At 47.0% G+C, this 21,447-nt stretch overlaps 1 protein-coding gene across 2 annotated transcripts in view; it reads right to left on the bottom strand.

Annotated features, from left to right (window-relative positions):
* The window catches only part of VWC2L (von Willebrand factor C domain containing 2 like), a 125,090-nt gene that overhangs the window by 36,192 nt on the left and 67,451 nt on the right, over positions 1 to 21,447 (bottom strand). Inside the window, exon 4 of one of the 2 annotated variants that reach the window (XM_073306730.1) lies at positions 1,620 to 2,240. The exons of the other annotated variant lie outside the window; for it this stretch is intronic. Within the exon in view, the coding sequence (XP_073162831.1) occupies positions 2,092 to 2,240 (149 nt within the window). The 3' untranslated portion in view covers positions 1,620 to 2,091. Of the gene's footprint in view, positions 1 to 1,619; positions 2,241 to 21,447 lie in introns of those variants that run through there. 2 annotated transcript variants of the gene reach the window in all.

The following is a 21,447-nucleotide window of genomic DNA, read 5'->3' as shown; positions in this document are numbered from 1 at the left end:
ATCACACAGGGATGCTCATGAATGATTCAAGATCGCATATTATCTATGAATGGCTGCCACAGTAAAGTTCCAACCTGGGTGCAGATCGGTGCTCTGCAGAAAGGGCTCTTGGTGGTCTGCACGATGGCAAAGCTATTTGTACTGCAGGGAAACCAGTTTACTTAAGGCGTTGGAGGGCCAACCCCTCACCACGTTCATTTTAGGAACGGCTCTTGCTGGAACTAGCTGCTTTTAGGAGGGAAGACGTGTAATGTCTGTGGGAGACATTCAGATCCTCTGTCTCATGCTGAGTAGCACCTTGCTTTGTGATTGGGCCCACTGGCTTCAATTGAGCTACACCAGGAGGAAGGTATGACTCAGCATGGAGAGGAGGTTAATAATCTGGCCTTGTATGACAAGTGCTGCTGTAAATCCAGGGAAATATGCCTTTGCAGCCTAGTTCACTGGTAGCACATCACACCAGTCTGAGCCTTGGCCAGTTTCCACTGGAGTCAGTGGGAAGAGTCCCAGGATGAGCTCATTTAAACTTGATCATTTGCTCTTGGGCTGCTAGGGTCTAGGCGTGTCAGAGGTGCAAGGAGCATGCTCACCTCCTGGGAGTGGGGATGTTACAGATGGGTTCCTTGGCCATGTGGGCACAGGCCTTGGGGAATGGTGAGAAAATGAGGGGCTCATTAAGAGTGTTCTCAGGAAACCATATCTTGTCCACTGTCCATAGGACAGGAGAACACACTGGGCAACAGCTCATACCATGTATGTTAGTGAGGGCATAGGTTTAGCTTGCTCTGTGAACAACCAGTTGTCCATTGTCACTCTTTCTGCGGGTGCTCCGGGGCAGTTTTGTGATTTTAACATTTTTTTTATCACATCCAATATTTTAATTCATAACAAAAAATCTCCAGCAAACAGCTGCAGAAATCTCACTGGGGGGCTGGTCAGAGATGTGTTCAGATCTGCACTTGAAACAGAAACAATGGCCAAATCTTGGTCTCACTGAGGTCAAGTGAAATTCACCACTGACTTCAGTGAGACTAGGGTTTGAGGCAGAGTGGTGATGGCACAGTGACAAGGTACATGCAGACGTAGCTGCATGTTGAAACCAAATCAGAGGGCTAGGGTCAATGCATATTCACAGTGGGTCTGTGCACATTGGGCCAACAGTTTATGCTAGCAGAAGCCACAAAGGGCTGAACTAATCGCTGGTGTAAGGCAGCACAGGTACACCAGGAATGTATGTGTATCCAAAGTGATTACGAACAGCCCAAAACAAAGAGCTTGATCCATGCTGGTGACAAATGGGGCACAGTTTCAACCTCGGCTGCAAATCTAGTGTTTGTCATTTTCCAAATTATTTTGATTTGTGTTTTCCCATCATCTTCATCGGTATCAAGGGAGTTGTGTCCACCTACTGCTGTTATCCGGCATCATTTAGTGATTTGATTGACAGCTTTAACGTATCGGTCGTGATTATTGTGTAGATTTCTTCAACTTGATTGTCCCCACTCGGTGGAGAAAGCGTAACACAGACAGAGTGTTCCTAGCGCATGGCCGATCCCTCTTTATCTAGGCATCTAGCCTGACCTTTCTGTAGTTTACAGTCCAGTTTGATTTATTCCACCTCCCATCTCTATTTTTAGCATCATGAGACATTTAAAAAGTGTTCATTCTTGTTTTACCCATAATCTTATTACCCAGAAGACCCTGGCTGTGAAAAAGTTTAGGAAGATGCTAAAAAAAAAAAAAAAAAAAAAATCACAACAACGAAAATGCAATTCACATTGTAGGAAAAGTTACAAGTTAATTGGCAGGGTGGAGGCATTATGAGTGGAGGAACCTGTGCAGGTATTTTCCCTTCCAAAACCTCAGCTATTGAGTCCCCATCAAGCAAAAGCAGATTAGATATCTAGCTACTGGATATATATTCTGTATACGGTGTGTGAGAACTTTCCTGTTAGCAAAATATTCACTTTTGTTAACCCTAAAAGGTTTTGCTGGTGACCCTATTGCAGCTGGCAGGAGGTTTAACATGTGCAGTGTAGAAGCCGTTACGTTTGCTTTTTAATAGACTTGTCATTGGTTTGGATTTTGCCTCTACAGAGTCTGCTTGCCGTGGCATTCGCGTTTTGAACACTGAGCAGGCTTCCACCAGTCCCCGTTGTGACAGTGACAGATGTTACACTCATCCACTTTCACTTCAATGCCAGCCGGAATTATGGTGGTTCCTGCAAAGCAGTTTGGACCTGGAAACACACATACAAAATAAATAAATAAATTAAAATTGGGGCTGGGTGTGTATGGGAGGAGGGTGGGGGGGCAGGACGCATGGTGGATTTGAGAGTGAGACCACATGAGAATCGTTTACGAGCAGGGAGTCTGATGAAGTCACCCCAAAGTACAACCCCGCTCCACCCCTTCAAATCACCAGGCAGTTCAACATCACCATAGTCCATTAGCACCAGGCAGGAAATCCTGGCCCCCTTGAAATCCATGGCAAAACCCTCATTCACGTCAATGGGGCGAGGATTTTGCCCATTGGACAGTTCAATAACATTTTCGTAGAAGGCAGGAGAGTGCTGAATTGGTTTCCAAGCATAAAACAAAGCTTCAAATGTTTAGCTTCCTTCACACCCCTCCCCTGTTATTGGATACTTTGTCATGGTCAAAGGCTTCCCCTGAGCAGCTGATTGGTAATGCAGTGTCCCCTTCCCGGCTGCAAGGCCGCAGGAAAACATTGGGACGAAATCTTCAGCTGGTGTAAATTGGCAGCGCTCCAGTGAAGTGACTGGAGCCCTGCCAATTTATACCCACGGCACATGTGGCTGCTAAAACTCCCTCCAGCTCCTTAAATTCAGTCCCTGGGATCCTGAGCTGGTTCCCTGATAACAATGAATAATTCACAGCATCAATAATTGATTTGTCTCCCAAACAAGCTTGCTTATAGATTTTATTTTATAAAGGGGATTCCTTTAATCTGCTGATCTTGACTTTAAAAAAAAAATCTTTATTAGGCAATTTCAAACCCAAGTTGCTTCTGAAGTCAGCAGGATTTTTGTTTTCTCATGCCCATTAAAGGCCCAACAAAGAAAACATGGCCCAGCTGGTTATGTACATGCAATGCTTCTCTCCCACATACCCACTAGCATTGTGCATGTATGAGTGTAATACCGAGCTTCAGATCTCAATAAAATCAATTCTGAAAAGCCAGCGATGTGAGGTTTAGCCTCTTTGAGGACTGTTGGCTGCATTATCCCAATCACCAGGCGAGCTGATTGTAGAGGTTAAATTAGCTAAACCAAACTGCTCTGGAAATCTGATTGTCTCGTGTATTTGGTATTGCCCAAAACTGTGGCCAAGTGTAACATCATCAACTGTGCTCTAGTTCCATTTTTTTGCATTTGTTTTCCTACTACCGGGAGCGAATTTGCAATAATATTTGAACATCAAAGCACGTGAACCACAGGCTAGCTGTAGCGCAGAGCTCTAAACTAGGCTTAGCACTGTTTGAAGGGAAAGCAGCTCTTTCCAATTGTATTTATTGATCTATCTCGTAGTGCATTTTAAATCTACATTTCAAGAAAAAAAAAAAAGCATATCTGTAAACATGCGTATATAAGTGACTGTGAAACGGGGAGGCTCAATTGCATTCCAGGCTCTTTTCACATTAACTAACAGGTGGAGCTGGTTAGGCATTGGCCATTGGAGTGATTTTCTAATGGGAAAATGTAGTTTTGGCAAAATTATTATTATTTTTAATCTGGAATACTGATTTTGCCCCAAAACTTGATTTCCCCATCAGGGAAAATCAAAGTGAAATATTTTATTTTGGGTTGTTTCAACCCAAATTAGAATATTTCATTATCAGAAATGACCCAAAATGTTTCCTTTTGAATCAATTCAACAAAATATTAAACTGCATTTTCTTATTGCGGTCCATTGCTTTACAGGAGTTACAGTTCTGGCACTGATTCTCTGTGGTTCAAGCTCCCATGAGAGCTACATCTCTTGTATCAGGACAAAAATCAAATGTTTAAGTGTCAGAATTTCTCACGGGACAGAATTTCAAAACTGCCCTCAATTCTACGTACCGTACCAATGTTAAGAGTCCATTGAAAGTTTATTTCATGCCATTGGCTTGGTGCATGTGGAAATGTTAATATAGTCATTGTTCTCAAGTTGTCATCATCAGTAGCTGTTTCCCATTCAATATGACCCCCAAATTGACATTATTTGTAGTATAGTAGCACCTAGCTGCTTTATTAGGGCTCCACTGTGCTGTGTGCTAGTCACACATTAGTAAGAAACAGGCCCTGTCCAAACAAGGGTGCAAGCCAGATGATGGATGGGAGGGCAAATGACTTGCCCAAGGTCACACAGTAAATCGGTGGCAGAGCCAGGTCCAACACCCAGGCTTCCTGACTGTGCGAACAGTAACCCATCCGCTGGACCATCCATTTGCCTTTCTCGGCCAAACCTTTGGAAACCAAAGGAAGTTTTCAAGCGTACATGTGCACAGACAGACCCAAGCACACACTGGAAATGCTCTTCAAGTTTCTTGCGTTTTGAAAGATTAGCCATTTGCATGACATTCCCAAGACTTAAAAATGGGGACTACTGCTGGAACTGGTAATCTGTCCCAAAACGGAAGAAATCTAAGCATATAAACACTGCATATACTGCAGTAGTCATCTACTTGAAAGGTTACCTCCATTCCATGGACAATGGACAACAGAAATATCTCCATACATATGAATTCAATAAAATAACCTTTCAAGTGACTCCCAGTTAGGCCCTGTGCTTTAACCTCACTACATAGGCAGAAATACAATTCAAAACTTTCTCCCCCTCCCTGCCCCCCACAAATCCATTTGCAGGAATAACTTTGTGGCATCCTATTAAACAAAGGGAGGGCGGTGAACTTCACATGTTTAGCTTAACATTTGCTCGCCTGAAATGTCTCCCCTGAAAACTGGAGCTATTATGGGCAAAGCAAGACATCTGGGCACTCTAAATTATAGATGAGTCTAAATCCGAGGGCCAAGCCATTTAATGGGAAGGAGGTGAAATGCAGTATGTAGCTTGGTAGGACTTACTGGTCCGTGCCTGTCACAGGCATGACTGGGAATGGGGTGGTCTGGCGCCATACCAAAGATGTTTGCATTTTACAGCATCAGAAAACTTTTTTTTCCCCTCTCATTAACTTTATTAGTACCATGACCTTACAGTACACTTCTCAGAGCCCACAGGCCACAAGTTTGACATTGCTGGTCTTAACTACCCAGAAGTAATTTAGATAGTTGTCAAGCAGAATAATTGGTGTTTCTTGGCTATTATTCACATTTAAATCATCCCTCCCTTTAATAAGTGCTGCTATAAATTTTGATCAGCTTTGTCTCAGCTTCTACTGTCCACGCTAATAGAGTCACAATAAAAGCATATGAGTGAGACACCTCTGATGACTTTCACGCTAGCATCTGGAGCTATTATATACGCCCTCTATCTGCTACTTTACTACCATCCACTTTCATACTAATAGGAACCACTTCCTTGTAATCTATGGGTTAGCATAGGCGCCGACTTCCCGTCTTCCCGGCGGGTGCTCGACTCCCCCCGCCGTCCCTGGCCCCGCCCCTTCTCCATCTCCTCCCCCGAGCACACTGCGCCCCTGCTCCTCCCCCCTCCCAGAAAGTCGTAAGTGCCTCCAAACAGCTGTTAGGCAGTGGGGTGGCAGGAAGCGCTGGGAGGGAGGGTGAGGAGTGGGGACACAGTGTGCTGGGGAGGGGGGAGAAGGAGGCGAGGTGGGGTGGGGGGAGCTTGGCTGCCAGTGGGTGAGGAGCACCCACTAATTTTTCCCCATGGGTGCTCCAGCCCCGGAGCACCCATGGAGTCGGTGTCTATGTAGGTTAGTGCATTTGTCTCTGTTCTCCAATTACCTGGCAGACTGTGGTGGGCTAAGGTATAGCCAAGGTGCATAGAAGTACCATGCTCCATGTTGGGAGAGAAAGGAAGCTCTTGTGACTAAGGCACAGGGCTAGGACTCAGGAGAGCTGCATTCAGTTCTTGGCTCTGTCACTGACTTTGGGCAGGCCATTTCCCACAGGTCCCCATCTGCAAAATGGGAATAATCATTCCTCTCCTGTGGATTTGGACTGCTTCTCAGAGCAAAGGTGTCTCTGACTATGTGTTCGTTCAGCGCCCTGCTCACTGCATTCCCAATCTTAGCTGGACCCTCCGGGCAATCACACAAAGAATGGATAATAAAAATAACCATCTCGTTACCATGTGGCACTAACATTGTAGCAAACAACTTTGACCTTTAAATGGCCACCCAGGATCTCCTCACTAGTCCTTTTAAAGGAGTACTGTGCCCATCCTGCTACTCTGTGCGCTGCGGCTTTAAGAAACAAGGCAGAGAAGCGCAAGAAGCGTATTGCCTCGGAGTAACTCCGTGAGGCAGAGTCAAGCATCGGCTGCGTGGGCCCTGGTTGACAAAAGGGTACAGCCAGTCCTCCAGAAAGACCCACGAGAGCAAGAAAGGGGCTTCATGGGATCTCAGGCCTGTTTGAAAAGAGCAGGCCTGGCCCGCTGCAAGAAGGTGTGGGCAGGGCCAACTCCATGCACAATGTGATTCCGGCCAAGATGAACGCCTAGAAAAGGGAGCAAGCTGAAACTGAGGCAGCTGCAGTGGGACCCAAGCAGATACGAGCACAGGTTTGGAGGACACTGGTGCTTGTGGGATATATTAATGATCAGAGACCATTGGAATTATTGGGCATCTTTCCATTGAGTTCAGAGGACTTTGGATCAGGCCCTAATAAGTTGGAGTGAAGGCTGAGAGTGCATGTCAGCAATTTACGGTGAAATACGGTACACAGATGTTGAAAATATTCCCAAACCAAGTATGACCATCCCAGAAAATTTAGAGCCAAGGTTAAACTTAAAAGAAATCCAGACATGTGACGGTAAAATGCAGTTAGGACACCCAAATAAGCTAAACTCTGCCCCCTAGGGATGCCATGCAATACCCAGGGGATTATGATTAATGCATTTTAATGTTTGTAATCCAAGATTAGAGTCCCCCACTCATGGTGTCACTACAGGAAAGAGTTAATGTTGTTTGGATGCCTTAATGGAGCATTTCCACTACTCCGCTTTGAAGCACACAGCATTTCTATGGCTGTGTATGTGTTCAGGCCGTATAGCTTTTTGTCCCCATCGAGTGGCTGGAACATGTTAAACGTTTATGAGTCTGCTGCTGCCACGCATCTAACAAACTTTAGTTCCAGACACTCATGCTTTTAAGATCCAGAGGTTCTGGGTTTAATCTTCATACCCGACCTGGAACCGTGTTATAATTGATGTAGGTAGGTCTCTCTCTCTCTCTTCCCCTCCTTCCTGCTAAACCAGAAAAGACTTCAACAAAAGAAAATGACAACATCTGGATTCCCTTTTAACGACCACAATGACTCTGCGCTGTCTAGATAATGCTAAATGCGATTTGCATTCTGCTGTTTTCATGACTTTCATTTTCATTCTTTATAAAATAAAGGCTTTGCTCTCCAGAAGCAGGACCAAATTGCGCTCTCTCTCTCTCTCTCTTTCACCCACACCCCTTGCGTCTTAATGTCAAGAGAGCTGTACACCCAGGGTTTGGCTCTCTTCTCACTCACACAGATTACGGACTCCAGCAGAGTCACCTCTGATTTACACCATTGTGAGCAGAGAATCAGGCCTGGTCTCGGAGGACAGACTTTGGTCTGCAATTTTGCTTAATTAATCAATCACTCCGTATTGGCAGACATATTGTATGTAACATACTGCTGTAGGTTGGGTTAAACCTCATTTAAACTGTGGAGTGTGTCCTCCACCCCTCATTGAAAAGAGCTGTAAGAGACAGCTGCCACCTGAGAGAAAGAGGGCGCAGGAGCCCACCCAGAAATCTGAACTGTGTACATGAGGGAAGCAGGGAGACAGCCTGAGCAGGGTCAGAAGATGCGAAGCGTGAAGAAGCTGGCTAAAAGAAAGTTGGGGCTGTAAGCAAAGAAACAATCTCTTCTTTTTGATTCCTCCTGTGTTCAGGGAAACAAGACTTTGTACACAAACAAGATTAAGGACAGAGTGTGATGCACTTTCTCCACCCAACTGGAAATACCGACAAGATCTCAAATTCTGGCTAGCCACTCACGGTAACAATAACACATATCATGAATAGCAGCATGGTAGATAAAAGTACAATGACAAGATTGTGGCAAAAACGACTTCCCAAAACATCTCCTCCCTAGTACATGAATGTCACTCATCCAACGCTGAATGTTGAAAGCATAATTTAGAACACCGCTTGAAATGTATTTTATCAATTTCAACTCCAGTGATTTACATGCTAATAAATCTGATCCTAAATGAGTACGTTTGGTATTCATGAAAAGATCACTTTTTCATTCACACGGGACCTCTGCAGGATAGATTCTGAGAACCATTTTTGGACCAGGCCTTTTTGAAAGCTCTAGTAAATGAGTTTTGCCGCAGCACAAACAGGGCAGATTATAAACCCAATGTCTATATTTCTTCACCAGCCTGTTGAAGTAATTGTTTCTTCACACAGTAGGCTTACAGACTTCTGCGTACGGCTGAACCAAACTGCTGTCTGTGGTGTTCACAACAGCTTTTAATTCTCTGCTTCATGAAATCCGAGATACGTTGTTGTGTTATGACACCTAGAACAGACTTTTCCATCAAGTAGACTCATTTGCTTCTGTTTAAAGTCCCAGGTCAAACACACTTGAAATGCCACTAATTGCAGCGAGCTGGGTTTAAAGCTGAACTAAGCACCTGTACCTCTTCAGAACAACGGTCTGTTTGCCTGCCAGACTCCTAACAACAAACAGATTCCAAAACAGTTACCAGATCGGGGCAAGGGCTATCTGCCCCCGGAGTACAGAGAAAAGCCCTTTTCATTAAAATTTAAACAAAAAGCTTCCTCTGGAGCTGAGGGTGGCAAAGAAGGGGGAAGAATGTTTTCTCGATTGCTGCCCTAAGGCTGCCTGTTAATCATTTTATTTGAAAATTCAATACTCCCACAACTCCCACACACATGAGAGACGGAGGGATTGCCTGGCACTTAAGGATGTCAGATTTATAGCACCAGGCTCCAATTAACTCTTCTGAATGCGTGAGGAGGAATGCAGCCAAGCTGTGTTGGGGAAGGGGAGGGAACTGGGATCTTTTAGCGCCAAGGGGTTTGACAGGCTGAGGGAATCCTCTACCTGTCAGCCGCTAGCACAGACTGCAGCCGCTGACCCTGCTTGTCTGCCTCTAGCAGAGCCCAGGTTGGGAATTCTGTGCCTTCCTGCAATGGATTTTGGCTGCGTCCGTGGCACTAACATGCAGCAGGGATGACACCGGCAAAGAGCTGCCAAGCTGCAGAACCAGGCTGGAAGGAGAGATGCATTCAGCGCTGGAGAGGGATTCTGCAAGGCCAGGGGGAGGGCTGGATTAGGTCTCCTGCTTTGCTTCCTCCTTCCACACCGGCCTGGCTGTCTGCCCCATTCCCCATCCCACCACCCTGCTGGTGGAAGAGAGCCGCCCAGCTCCGGCCCTGGTGATGGTATGTAGGGCCAGAGCTGGAGCAGGGCTCTCTGTGTTCCACACAGCAGTACTTGGCTCGGCTTCCCGTCTGGGTCCCATATTTCCAGGAGCAAAGCAGGGAGAGCTGATGCAGGGATCGACCCGAGAGGAGCAGACAGGGTGTGTGTAGACCATCTAGGCTGCTTGCAAGCTAGAGGAGCCCCCTGGATCAGTTGTCTCTTACCCCTCTCCCTTTAGTCTGGTCTATTTCCCTACTCCCCCACCCCCCACATACCTTCTGTTGCTTCCATGCTCCTCTCCCACCTTCCTCTGCTGCCTCTTCCCTCTCCTCCCACCCCTTGTTCCCTCTTCTCCCTGCCCATCTGCTCCCCTCCCACTGTGCTCTCCACAGAGCAGGACTTTGCAGTGACATTGACTAATGGTTAGTCTCATTCTGCCTGTGAGTCAGGGTTGGCTACAGCTGGGTTGTGCTTCTCTCCCTTGGGCTATGAGGGCTGGCTGGCTTCCAGGCCATCAAGCAAACTGCTGGACCATTCCACCCCTCGGTCCCTCTGCACAGAGATTGCAGCAGCCAGGGGGAATGGTAGGGGAGTAGCAGCTCATGGAGGGAAACAGATCGGAGGACAGTGCGAGGTGGGCAGGCTCTGAATGAGAGAGAGGAGAGGGGACAGGTGGGGGAAAGGAACTGGGAGCACAATGCACCCACTGGAAAGGAGAGACAAGGCAGGTGCACCATATGTCGGGCATGTGATGTGCTTGGACCCGCCTTGCACAATAGCAGCCCCACCTGGGTAAGACCTCAAGACACTACCGCAATAGAAATGTGAATTAAATAGTAATAACCCTACCAAGCTCTGCGATTTATTGATCCATTAAGGACCTGACAACTGCCTCTACATCTAACAGGAACACTGCCATGCTTCAAAAAGGGCAGATCTCCTCCTATGTGGTGTAATGTGTCCAAATGAGGGTCCAATCAGCAGCAAAGCGCACTGTTCCAACGACAGCCTGCTTGGAATAAGTGGCTTTCTCCAGAACTGGAAGCCGGGTAGTCACTGGGGAGCTTTCTAGCTACCTGTGCGTTTACACATCTGACAGCTAATCCAGCCATACAAAGGCAGAATCTCACACGAGGGAGCAGTAGGTGGATTTGTGATATTCCCTGGATGAATGTCAACCTGCAAATCAATGAGCGGATTACATGGCAAAAATAAAGTATTTTGATCTGTGGCAGATCTAATCTAGCTCCAATACGCTTCACGTTGTGCGCCCTTTATCCTCACCCCAGTGCTCCGATAAGTGCTACCACGGCCCATGAATGCATACCGCTGAGGACCAGATCTGGCCACCACTGTTAAGCTGAGGCTCTAAGAAAAACACCAAACTATAGCAAACCTAGCAATAAAAAGCACAAGCAACAACGATACAGACTTTCCCAGCAATCCTGCTTAAAGATCTTCCGTCACAAGGCAACACTGGACGAGGGTGCAAAGAGTCACAGCCTACGGGCTGGTGCCAGCAACCCCTTGCTACCATTCGGGCGTAATACTAAGCACTCCCCGCAGCAGCAAGGATCGGGCCCCACATCGCTATGGGCAAGGCAGTGGGAACTCAGAGGGACGGACCCTCCCGGGTCCTACAGGTGGCAACGGGGCTGCAAATGCTGTGCCGAGCTTCAGGAATGTGGGCTGCTTGCACCAAAGGTGCTGCGCTCTTCTCCGCCTGCTCTGTTCTCTCTGGAGTGATATGTTCCCCTTCTGGGGGGGTGCACTGATAGACTCCACACTCAGAGGAGTCAAGCGACTGCTCCAATTTTAGGAATTAGGATGAGACCTTCATGGTGTGTGTGGGGGGGGGGGGGCGGGGGCGGCAGGTTATTCCATTACTGCCTGTTTCTTGAACTTTGCTTGGAAGCAGCCAGCGCTGGTCACTGCCAGAGACAGGAGTCTGGACTGGATGGACCTTGGGTCTGACCCAGCTGGGTGATTCCTATGTGCTTATGTTGTATGCGACGGGCAGATGGTTCCTCCCCCTGTGCTCATGCATAAGGACCCATTGTAACCAGCTCTTAGTGAGGCATTTAAACCCACAGAGAAGGGGTGGGAGGAAGCGGGAGCAATCAAAGGCCCAAAACTTATTGGGTCAGACCCTCAGCTGGTGTCAATTGCCAAGTTTATACCAGATGTGGATCTTCCCCATTAATAATAACTTAGATTAATAAATGCTAATGACATGGGGCACTCAGGCAGACAGAGTTTTATGCTCCTGGTTTAACACTGACTGAAATGAGTTAAAAAACAGACATGATTTTTTGTTTGATTGCTAAACTAACATTTTGAATGTGCCATAATCCAAGCCTTATGCTTTCTCTTTATGATCCTGGATGAGCACCTGTGTTGATAACAAATGCCAGAGAAGCATCCAACCCGACTGCTGTTGAGCCACTTTTAGAGTAAATTATGACTTTGTCCTACTCCCTGCTACGGCATTATTGAGATGTGGAATAAAACATTAGAATTCAATAGCATCCTGCAAGGATTGACTTAAAGCAAACAAGTAGCAGGGAGCATGTGGTTTAATTTTCTTTCCGACGCTGAGCATATGGCATCATGCCGACGTTTTGTACATTTTAGCAGTTCAGTGCCAAATGTCACAGCGATTCCTAAGCGATGGGGGCTGCATTCTGCTCTCCGTTACATCTCAGGCAAGCCAATTGAAATCAATGGCTTTGCCGGGGGGCCTACATCCGTGCAGAGCTGAGCCACGTACATGTGAACGAATGCTGCAATAAAAGATTAAACACTATGAGTGAGCAGGAATTACGTAGGGCAGATGGTAACACACTGAATAGTACCCTGCACTACGAGAAGTCCCCTTGGCTTCAGTGGAACTACTCATGGAATAAGGTTCCAGTAAATAAAGTACTTTTCTGGAAAGTAAAGATATCACAATACGGACTTAAATTTCACCCAGCTGTATGGGTCCCCTTCCCCGCCCAGTATGGCTAACATCTCCAAAATAATTCAGATAATTGGTTAATCCAAGGGATATATATTGTTTTAGGAAGAGGTGAACAGATACTTTCTTATCTATCTCATGTTGGTTAATTCTTGCCAATTACCTGACATACAGTAAGTACATTTAGACATATTTCCTCTGTCTCCCAAACAATGTGGCACATTCCCAAGGAGCGGAAGTTACATTGTGTAACCACAAGAGGGTGTTGGCTTGTTTTTTTGCTTGAGGTAATAATCCTCTCCTTGACTCCATAATATTCAGAGCTGGGTAGATATTGCAAACATTCCCATGAATATTCATTCAAATGTCTTAATGAATTTGCTGTCAGAGTTTGCGGTCCATGAATATTCTAGCAGAAACGTTTGCTGAAATGGAAAGAGTTTCTGGCAAGTATGGCAGAACCTTCTCAGAAAGCGAATGCCAATTTCCTAGCCACAAATATTCACACCAAAAACCTTGTTCTGAGTTATGACCATCCAATCGGGGAACTAAAACAATAGCATCTGGCCGGCATGTCCAATCCAAACAACTCATATTCCCAACACTGATTATTCACAAAGAACTGACCACACACAAGCTACAGAGCAAGAATTATACACAAAAATAAACAGGGGAGGGAAATCAATCTGCTTGCAGCCAATCCACAAAACAAGAAAGAGGTGACAGTTGTAAAATAAATTATTCATTACAAATTATTCCCCCAGCTCTATTAATATTTATGCATTCACAGCAAGTCTGCTTAATTTCTCACGAGGGTGCCTGAAGTAATGACTGTGGCCCATGTAGGAGCGTATCCAGGGGGTAGAGGGAAGAACTGGAAGTTGGACTAAGCCCGGATCTATTCCGGATTCTGTCACTATAGTCTTGTATATATTATTTTGTTTTCACAATGTATAAAAGAGGTTATTTATTTACCACTCCAGGCACTTGTGTCAACATTTCACAATGCACAACTCAACCATCCCCCTAAACCAAATGCTTGAGAAACCAGTGGGCCTTGCAAGGCAATGGACAAGTTCCAAATCCTGGGTGCCTCAGTTTATCCACTTGTGGAGTTATTATAACAAGGCCTCACAACGCTGTGATATTTTTAAATATCTTGTGCCTGATTCCCAAGGTCTTGCACTTGGCTTAGCCATTTATATTTACACCTGTGCTAAATCACTGCACTATTCTGATCCGGTAAAATTGTCCAGCCATGTCGCACAGCTGGACAAGTCGCATGGCGTGGGAGCTCCTTTGAGGTCTCTCAATGAAAGGAGGCTATAACAGAGCTTCCCTGCCTATTCTTGAACTCGAGGTGACAAGTTATTGCAAGCGTTATAACAAGTGCCAGTCAACATATCCCAGCTCACTCTGTTGCTGTCCAACCTCAATACTCATGCATCGCAAAGCTTGGCTACTGAATCAATCAATGCTCTTAAATGCACCAGAATCCAGCCAAAGCATGCTATAAAATAAAGAGCAAAGCAATTGGGTTGGTGCATATTCTCACTGAATTTCCATTTTTTTGTTCTTTTTTATTGCTATCATTGTTTTTGGCGGATACCCTCACCCACAGCTATTTTCCCCAAAGCTTTCCCCCCGCCATCCATTGTCAGACAAGTCAGGAACTATGGGTTCAGCCTGTTTGAGGTTTTGTTGTTGTTTCAGGAGGAACTGTCTAATCACATGGATCAGCTATTTCACATACCTTACAGGCTGGAGACATTTCAAATTCCTTGCTCTGCCCACCTGGATGTATCATGAGCCAGGTTCTGATGCCTTGACTCACACTGAATAGGATGTTATCGCACAAGCAGGTCCCTGGATGCCAAGGGCTCTACTTGCAGAGTGAGTTGTTACTCAGTGTGACTGGATATCAGAATCAGAACATAAGAACGCCCATACTGGGTCAGACCAAAGGTCCATCTAGCCCAGTATCCTGTCTTCCGACAGAGGCCAATGCCAGGTGCCCCAGAGGGAATGAACAGAACAGGGAATTATCAAGCGATCCATCCCCCGTCACCCATTCCCAGCTTCTGGCAAACAGAGGCTAGGGACACCATCCCTGCCCATCATAGCTAATAGCCATTGATGGACCTATCCTCCACGAATTTATCTAGTTCTTTTTTGAATCTGGTTCCTAATGGACCCCACTTCTGTATGATAATGCCGTTTAGATACGCTGATCTTGCACAAGCTTTTCAGATGTTAATTCCTTTCTCTCAACGCTATTTATACAGCACTCCAAACAACTATTTATAGCCAGTTCAGACTGTAAGAAAAGATCTCAACTTGTGTCCTTAATTAACTTGTCAAAACAGTGAGAGAGGTTTGGCTTCCCCCCAAGATACCAAAACTTAAACTCTTCTTCGGGGCCAAAATGAGGAATTCAAAAGTCAGCTGATTAAGATGAGGTTTGCCTGTCTACAGGGGTAGATTTTAAAATAATGCTCCAGGATTCTACAGTGCTGGTCCAAAACCCCCCAAAAAACCACAGCAGCAACTCCTGTAATATATTGGATAGTAACAATACTAGAGTATTGCTTTTATTAGGCCAGTAACAATACTGTGTTATATTTATCATGTTTATTATTTTTCCCAAATACAACAAATATACCAAAATACCAGATTCATCATCATGCACAAATGTGGCGGTTCAGTGATGAGACAGAACACAGCTTTATGCAAGCAAACAGGCTGGTCAGCGGAGATGGGCTGTTCTGCCCCCCCGCCTTCCACCTTCTCCTTTTATTATATTTCTCCCCCTAAGCATTACACACTGCTACACAAAGGAATGTATGACGTTGATTCATAGGCTTAGTTACCATCCTCTATCTACTACAATCCTGGTTCTCAGGCCTTGAGCCCAGGCTAAAAAAGCCTCCCACAGTTGCTGTCCAAACAATCAAGTTCTCAGGGTTCATATCTAGCCCTTGTCCTTGGATAGAGCAATGTGTGCATTGCTTCTAGGAAACAGTCAGGGTGTGCCCCGCCTGCTTCCAGGTGGAATAGCTAAACATTAACCCTTCACACAAAGTAAAGAGGGGTAACTTAAAGGGAGAGGAGGGGAAGCAACATATCTATCTTCAGGGTCTACATTAATCTTCAACCTCTAAAAAGTCAGCCCTAATTGATTTGAATTGTTCAGAAATTCCCCTACTGCAGAATGCCAGGTGTTTGTTAACTGCAAGCCAGGCATCAATATTTAGCAAGGATGGACTTTTCCATTTTGTCAGGATTAATCTTTTAGTGACCAAAGCTGCATGTTGGACCTACGCTGCTTTGTTACCAGGTAACCTGCCGGTATCTGGAATATCTCCAAGAAGGGAGCCTAAGGGGGATGGCTCTAACTGAGCAGCCAGTATCAAACTGGCCCACTGACCCATCTCATACCAGAAATTCTCAACAAAGGGCACTCCAAAACATGAGTGCTAATGTAACGCCAAGGGATTTATAAAGGCGGACCGCTGTTGGAAATGGGAGGCCCTTTATCATTAGCTAGCCAACAGGAGCAGCAAATAGGGGAGTTTGGGGAGGGACTTCTCCAGGTGACCTTTGGGTGAGTTTGTTGTCTGTGAGCCTGAGTGCTTGCTTGCCTGCCCTGTGCCTGCTTGATGGAAGGTTACAGTGTGGTCTGTTTTGAGGGGGGGCTGTGAGCTGAGCCTAGCGGCCTGCTAGAGGAGGCTGAGAACTTCCTAACGAGGCCTTAGCCTGCCATCCTTTGATCCCTTAACCCTCTAGGATCCTGTGGCAAGGGGGCGGGGCTAACTGAGGGAGAACAGGGGTTTAAAAAGCCAGCTCCTAAGCGACCGGAGGAGCTAGCGAACTGATGAGTTTTGTGAGGGAGAGAGAGAGAGAGCCAGGTACACCTAAGAAACATACTCAAAATTTAAGCCAATAACCACCTCTACTTCCCCTACTCCCCCCCCCGCAAAAAAAACCCCATAACCCCACAACTACAAGACAAAAACAAAACCACCCTGCCTGCATTGTTTTGAATCTTGCAGAAGTCCAGCAGCAGAGTGCGGGATATGCAGTGTATTGCACTGAATGCACCCTGCCTTGTGGGTGGACGGCAAGTGAGTGTATTCAGTGCAAGGAACTCATGGCCCACAGAGACCAAGTACGGGCTCTGGAGACCAGAGTGGCTGAACTGGAGGAGCGAAGGGAGACAGAAAGTTACATAAATGATACTTTCGGAGACACAGTAGGGCAGTCCCACCCCTGAGTCCGACAAACTCTGTGATGTTGAGGAGGATCAAAGTCTCAGGGAAGGAGAACATCAAAGCGGAGTGGAGGGAAATGATCTCATAGTTGGGAACCTCCTTCCAAATGTCATGCTATCCTCTCACAGAGGACACCTCTGAGAGACAGGAGCCCAGTTATTGGGAAGAGACAGGTAATAGTAATGGGGAATTCAATTAGAAATATAGACAACTGGGTTTGCAATGATTGGGAGAATTGCATGGTGAATTGCCTGCAGGGTGTGAAGTTTATGGATCTCTTGAGACATCTAGAGCTTCGCGAACCAGCTGAGCGGCGGAGAACCAGCTGAGCAGCGGGGACAGCAGAGCAGCTCACAGCAGGAGTTTGCCTGGGACTGGTAAGTATCCGAGTGTGTGTTTGTTTGCTTGCTGAGGAAGTATCCGAGCATGTGTTTGCTGGGGGGGCAGTGTGAGAGCCTGAGTGAGTGTCTGGTTGGCTGCTAGCCTGCAGGGGGCGGGCAGTAGGGTGTCTGTTTGTTTGCGACAGGGAAGCCTGGCTGTTTAAAAATAGCCAGAGCTTCGCGAACCAGCTGAGCAGAGGAGAACCAGCTGAGCAGCGGGGACAGCAGAGCAGCTCACAGCAGGAGTTTGCCTGGGAGTTCGCCTGGAGGGAGCCCAGTGAGGCTTACGTCTTGCAAACTGCTCTGAGGAAGCTCGTAGTAGGAAGGTGATATGGAAGGGGGTGGGGGGTTCAGCTGTTGTGACCTGCACTGGATGTGCCATGTTTGTCTTTCTTCCACAGGACAGAAGCAACTTTGTCTGTACAAAGTGCAAGCTGGTCTCCATATTGGAAGAGAAGATTGAAGGTCTGGAGCAACAGATAACAACCCTGCGTTGCATACGGGAAACTGAGGATTTCCTGGACAAAACTCAGGATAGGCTTCTAGGGGCACAAAGCTCTACAGATATAGAGCAGGTTGCACAGAGGAGCCAAGAGGCCAGTGAAGAAGCTTGGCAACATGTGACCTCCAGAAGAGGTAAGCGGAATGTCCGGGTTCCAGTAACACAGACACAGGTAACTAACCGCTTTCATGTTCTCTCCACAGGTATCGTTGCGGAGAGTGGACCAGATGATATGTCTGGGGCGACAAAGCAGAAGGAGACTCCGCTGGTTGGAAGGCATGAGATGCGATGTCCTGAGGTTGGGAGTTCCACGACCACCACTCCCAAGAGGAGAAGGCGGGTGGTGGTGGTCGGGGACTCTCTCCTCCGGGGGACTGAGTCATCTATCTGCCGCCCTGACCGGGAAAACCGAGAAGTCTGCTGCTTGCCGGGGGCTAAGATTCGCGATGTGACGGAGAGACTGCCGAGACTCATCAAGCCCTCGGATCGCTACCCCTTCCTGCTTCTCCACGTGGGCACCAATGATACTGCCAAGAATGACCTTGAGCGGATCACTGCGGACTATGTGGCTCTAGGAAGAAGGATAAAGGAGTTGGAGGCGCAAGTGGTGTTCTCGTCCATCCTCCCCGTGGAAGGAAAAGGCCTAGGTAGGGAGCGTCGAATCGTGGAAGTCAACGAATGGCTACGCAGGTGGTGTCGGAGAGAAGGCTTTGGTTTCTTTGACCATGGGATGGTGTTCCATGAAGGAGGAGTGCTGGGCAGAGACGGGCTCCATCTTACGAAGAGAGGGAAGAGCATCTTTGCCAGCAGGCTGGCTAACCTAGTGAGGAGGGCTTTAAACTAGGTTCACCGGGGGAAGGAGACCAAAGCCCTGAGGTAAGTGGGAAAGCGGGATACCGGGAGGAAGCACAGGCAGGAATGTCTGTGAGGGGAGGGCTCCTGCCTCATACTGGGAATGAGAGGTGATCAACAGGTTATCTCAAGTGCTTATATACAAATGCACAAAGCCTTGGAAACAAGCAGGGAGAACTGGAGGTCCTGGTGATGTCAAGGAACTATGACGTGATCGGAATAACAGAGACTTGGTGGGATAACTCACATGACTGGAGTACTGTCATGGATGGTTATAAACTGTTCAGGAAGGACAGGCAGGGAAGAAAAGGTGGGGGAGTAGCACTGTATGTAAGGGAGCAGTATGACTGCTCAGACCGCAGAAAAACCTGAGTGTCTCTGGATTAAGTTTAGAAGTGTGTGCAACAAGAGTGATGTAGTGGTGGGAGTCTGCTATAGACCACCGGACCAGGGGGATGAGGTAGATGAGGCTTTCTTCCGGCAGCTCACGGAAGCTACTAGATCGCATGCCCTGATTCTCATGGGTGACTTTAATTTTCCTGATATCTGCTGGGAGAGCAATACAGCAGTGCATAGACAATCCAGGAAGTTTTTGGAAAGCGTAGGGGACAATTTCCTGGCGCAAGTGCTAGAGGAGCCAACTAGGGGGGGGGCGCTTTTCTTGACCTGCTGCTCACAAACCGGGTAGAATTAGTGGGGGAAGCAAAAGTGGATGGGAATCTGGGAGGCAGTGACCATGAGTTGGTTGAGTTCAGGATCCTGACGCAGGGAAGAAAGGTAAGCAGCAGGATACGGACCCTGGACTTCAGGAAAGCAGACTTCGACTCCCTCAGGGAACGGATGGCCAGGATCCCCTGGGGGACTAACATGAAGGGGAAAGGAGTCCAGGAGAGCTGGCTGTATTTCAAGGAATCCCTGTTGAGGTTACAGGGACAAACCATCCCGATGAGTCGAAAGAATAGTAAATATGGCAGGCGACCAGCTTGGCTTAATGGTGAAATCCTAGCGGATCTTAAACATAAAAAAGAAGCTTACAAGAAGTGGAAGGTTGGACATATGACCAGGGAAGAGTATAAAAATATTGCTCGGGCATGTAGGAATGTTATCAGGAGGGCCAAATCGCACCTGGAGCTGCAGCTAGCCAGAGATGTCAAGAGTAACAAGAAGGGTTTCTTCAGGTATGTTGGCAACAAGAAGAAAGCCAAGGAATGTGTGGGCCCCTTACTGAATGAGGGAGGCAACCTAGTGACAGAGGATGTGGAAAAAGCTAATGTACTCAATGCTTTTTTTGCCTCTGTTTTCACTAACAAGGTCAGCTCCCAGACTGCTGCGCTGGGCATCACAAAATGGGGAAGAGATGGCCAGTCCTCTGTGGAGATAGAGGTGGTTAGGGACTATTTAGAAAAGCTGGACGTGCACAAGTCCATGGGGCCGGACGAGTTGCATCCGAGAGTGCTGAAGGAATTGGCGGCTGTGATTGCAGAGCCATTGGCCATTATCTTTGAAAACTCGTGGCGAACCGGGGAAGTCCCGGATGACTGGAAAAAGGCTAATGTAGTGCCAATCTTTAAAAAAGGGAAGAAGGAGGATCCTGGGAACTACAGGCCAGTCAGCCTCACTTCAGTCCCTGGAAAAATCATGGAGCAGGTCCTGAAAGAATCAATCCTGAAGCACTTGCATGAGAGGAAAGTGATCAGGAACAGCCAGCATGGATTCACCAAGGGAAGGTCATGCCTGACTAATCTAATTGCCTTTTATGATGAGATTACTGGTTCTGTGGATGAAGGGAAAGCAGTGGATGTATTGTTTCTTGACTTTAGCAAAGCTTTTGACACGGTCTCCCACAGTATTCTTGTCAGCAAGTTAAGGAAGTATGGGCTGGATGAATGCACTACAAGGTGGGTAGAAAGCTGGCTAGATTGTCGGGCTCAACGGGTAGTGATCAATGGCTCCATATCTAGTTGGCAGCCGGTATCAAGTGGAGTACCCCAAGGGTCGGTCCTGGGGCCGGTTTTGTTCAATATCTTCATAAATGATCTGGAGGATGGTGTGGATTGCACTCTCAGCAAATTTGCGGATGATACTAAACTGGGAGGAGTGGTAGATACGCTGGAGGGGAGGGATAGAATACAGAAAGACCTAGACAAATTGGAGGATTGGGCCAAAAGAAATCTGATGAGGTTCAATAAGGATAAGTGCAGGGTCCTGCACTTAGGACGGAAGAACCCAATGCACAGCTACAGACTAGGGACCGAATGGCTAGGCAGCAGTTCTGCGGAAAAGGACCTAGGGGTGACAGTGGACGAGAAGCTGGATATGAGTCAGCAGTGTGCCCTTGTTGCCAAGAAGGCCAATGGCATTTTGGGATGTATAAGTAGGGGCATAGCGAGCAGATCGAGGGACGTGATCGTTCCCCTCTATTCGACATTGGTGAGGCCTCATCTGGAGTACTGTGTCCAGTTTTGGGCCCCACACTTCAAGAAGGATGTGGATAAATTGGAAAGAGTCCAGCGAAGGGCAACAAAAATGATTAGGGGACTGGAACACATGAGTTATGAGGAGAGGCTGAGGGAGCTGGGATTGTTTAGCCTGCAGAAGAGAAGAATGAGGGGGGATTTGATAGCTGCTTTCAACTACCTGAAAGGGGGTTCCAAAGAGGATGGCTCTAGACTGTTCTCAATGGTAGCAGATGACAGAACGAGGAGTAATGGTCTCAAGTTGCAGTGGGGGAGGTTTAGATTGGATATTAGGAAAAACTTTTTCACTAAGAGGGTGGTGAAACACTGGAATGCGTTACCTAGGGAGGTGGTAGAATCTCCTTCCTTAGAGGTTTTTAAGGTCAGGCTTGACAAAGCCCTGGCTGGGATGATTTAACTGGGAATTGGTCCTGCTTTGAGCAGGG

Source organism: Lepidochelys kempii, chromosome 11, assembly GCF_965140285.1.
Source record: "Lepidochelys kempii isolate rLepKem1 chromosome 11, rLepKem1.hap1, whole genome shotgun sequence".
Classification (NCBI taxonomy): Eukaryota; Metazoa; Chordata; order Testudines; family Cheloniidae; genus Lepidochelys; species Lepidochelys kempii.
Note: the sequence above shows the minus strand (reverse complement) of the source record. Positions and strands in the feature narration are given on the sequence as shown.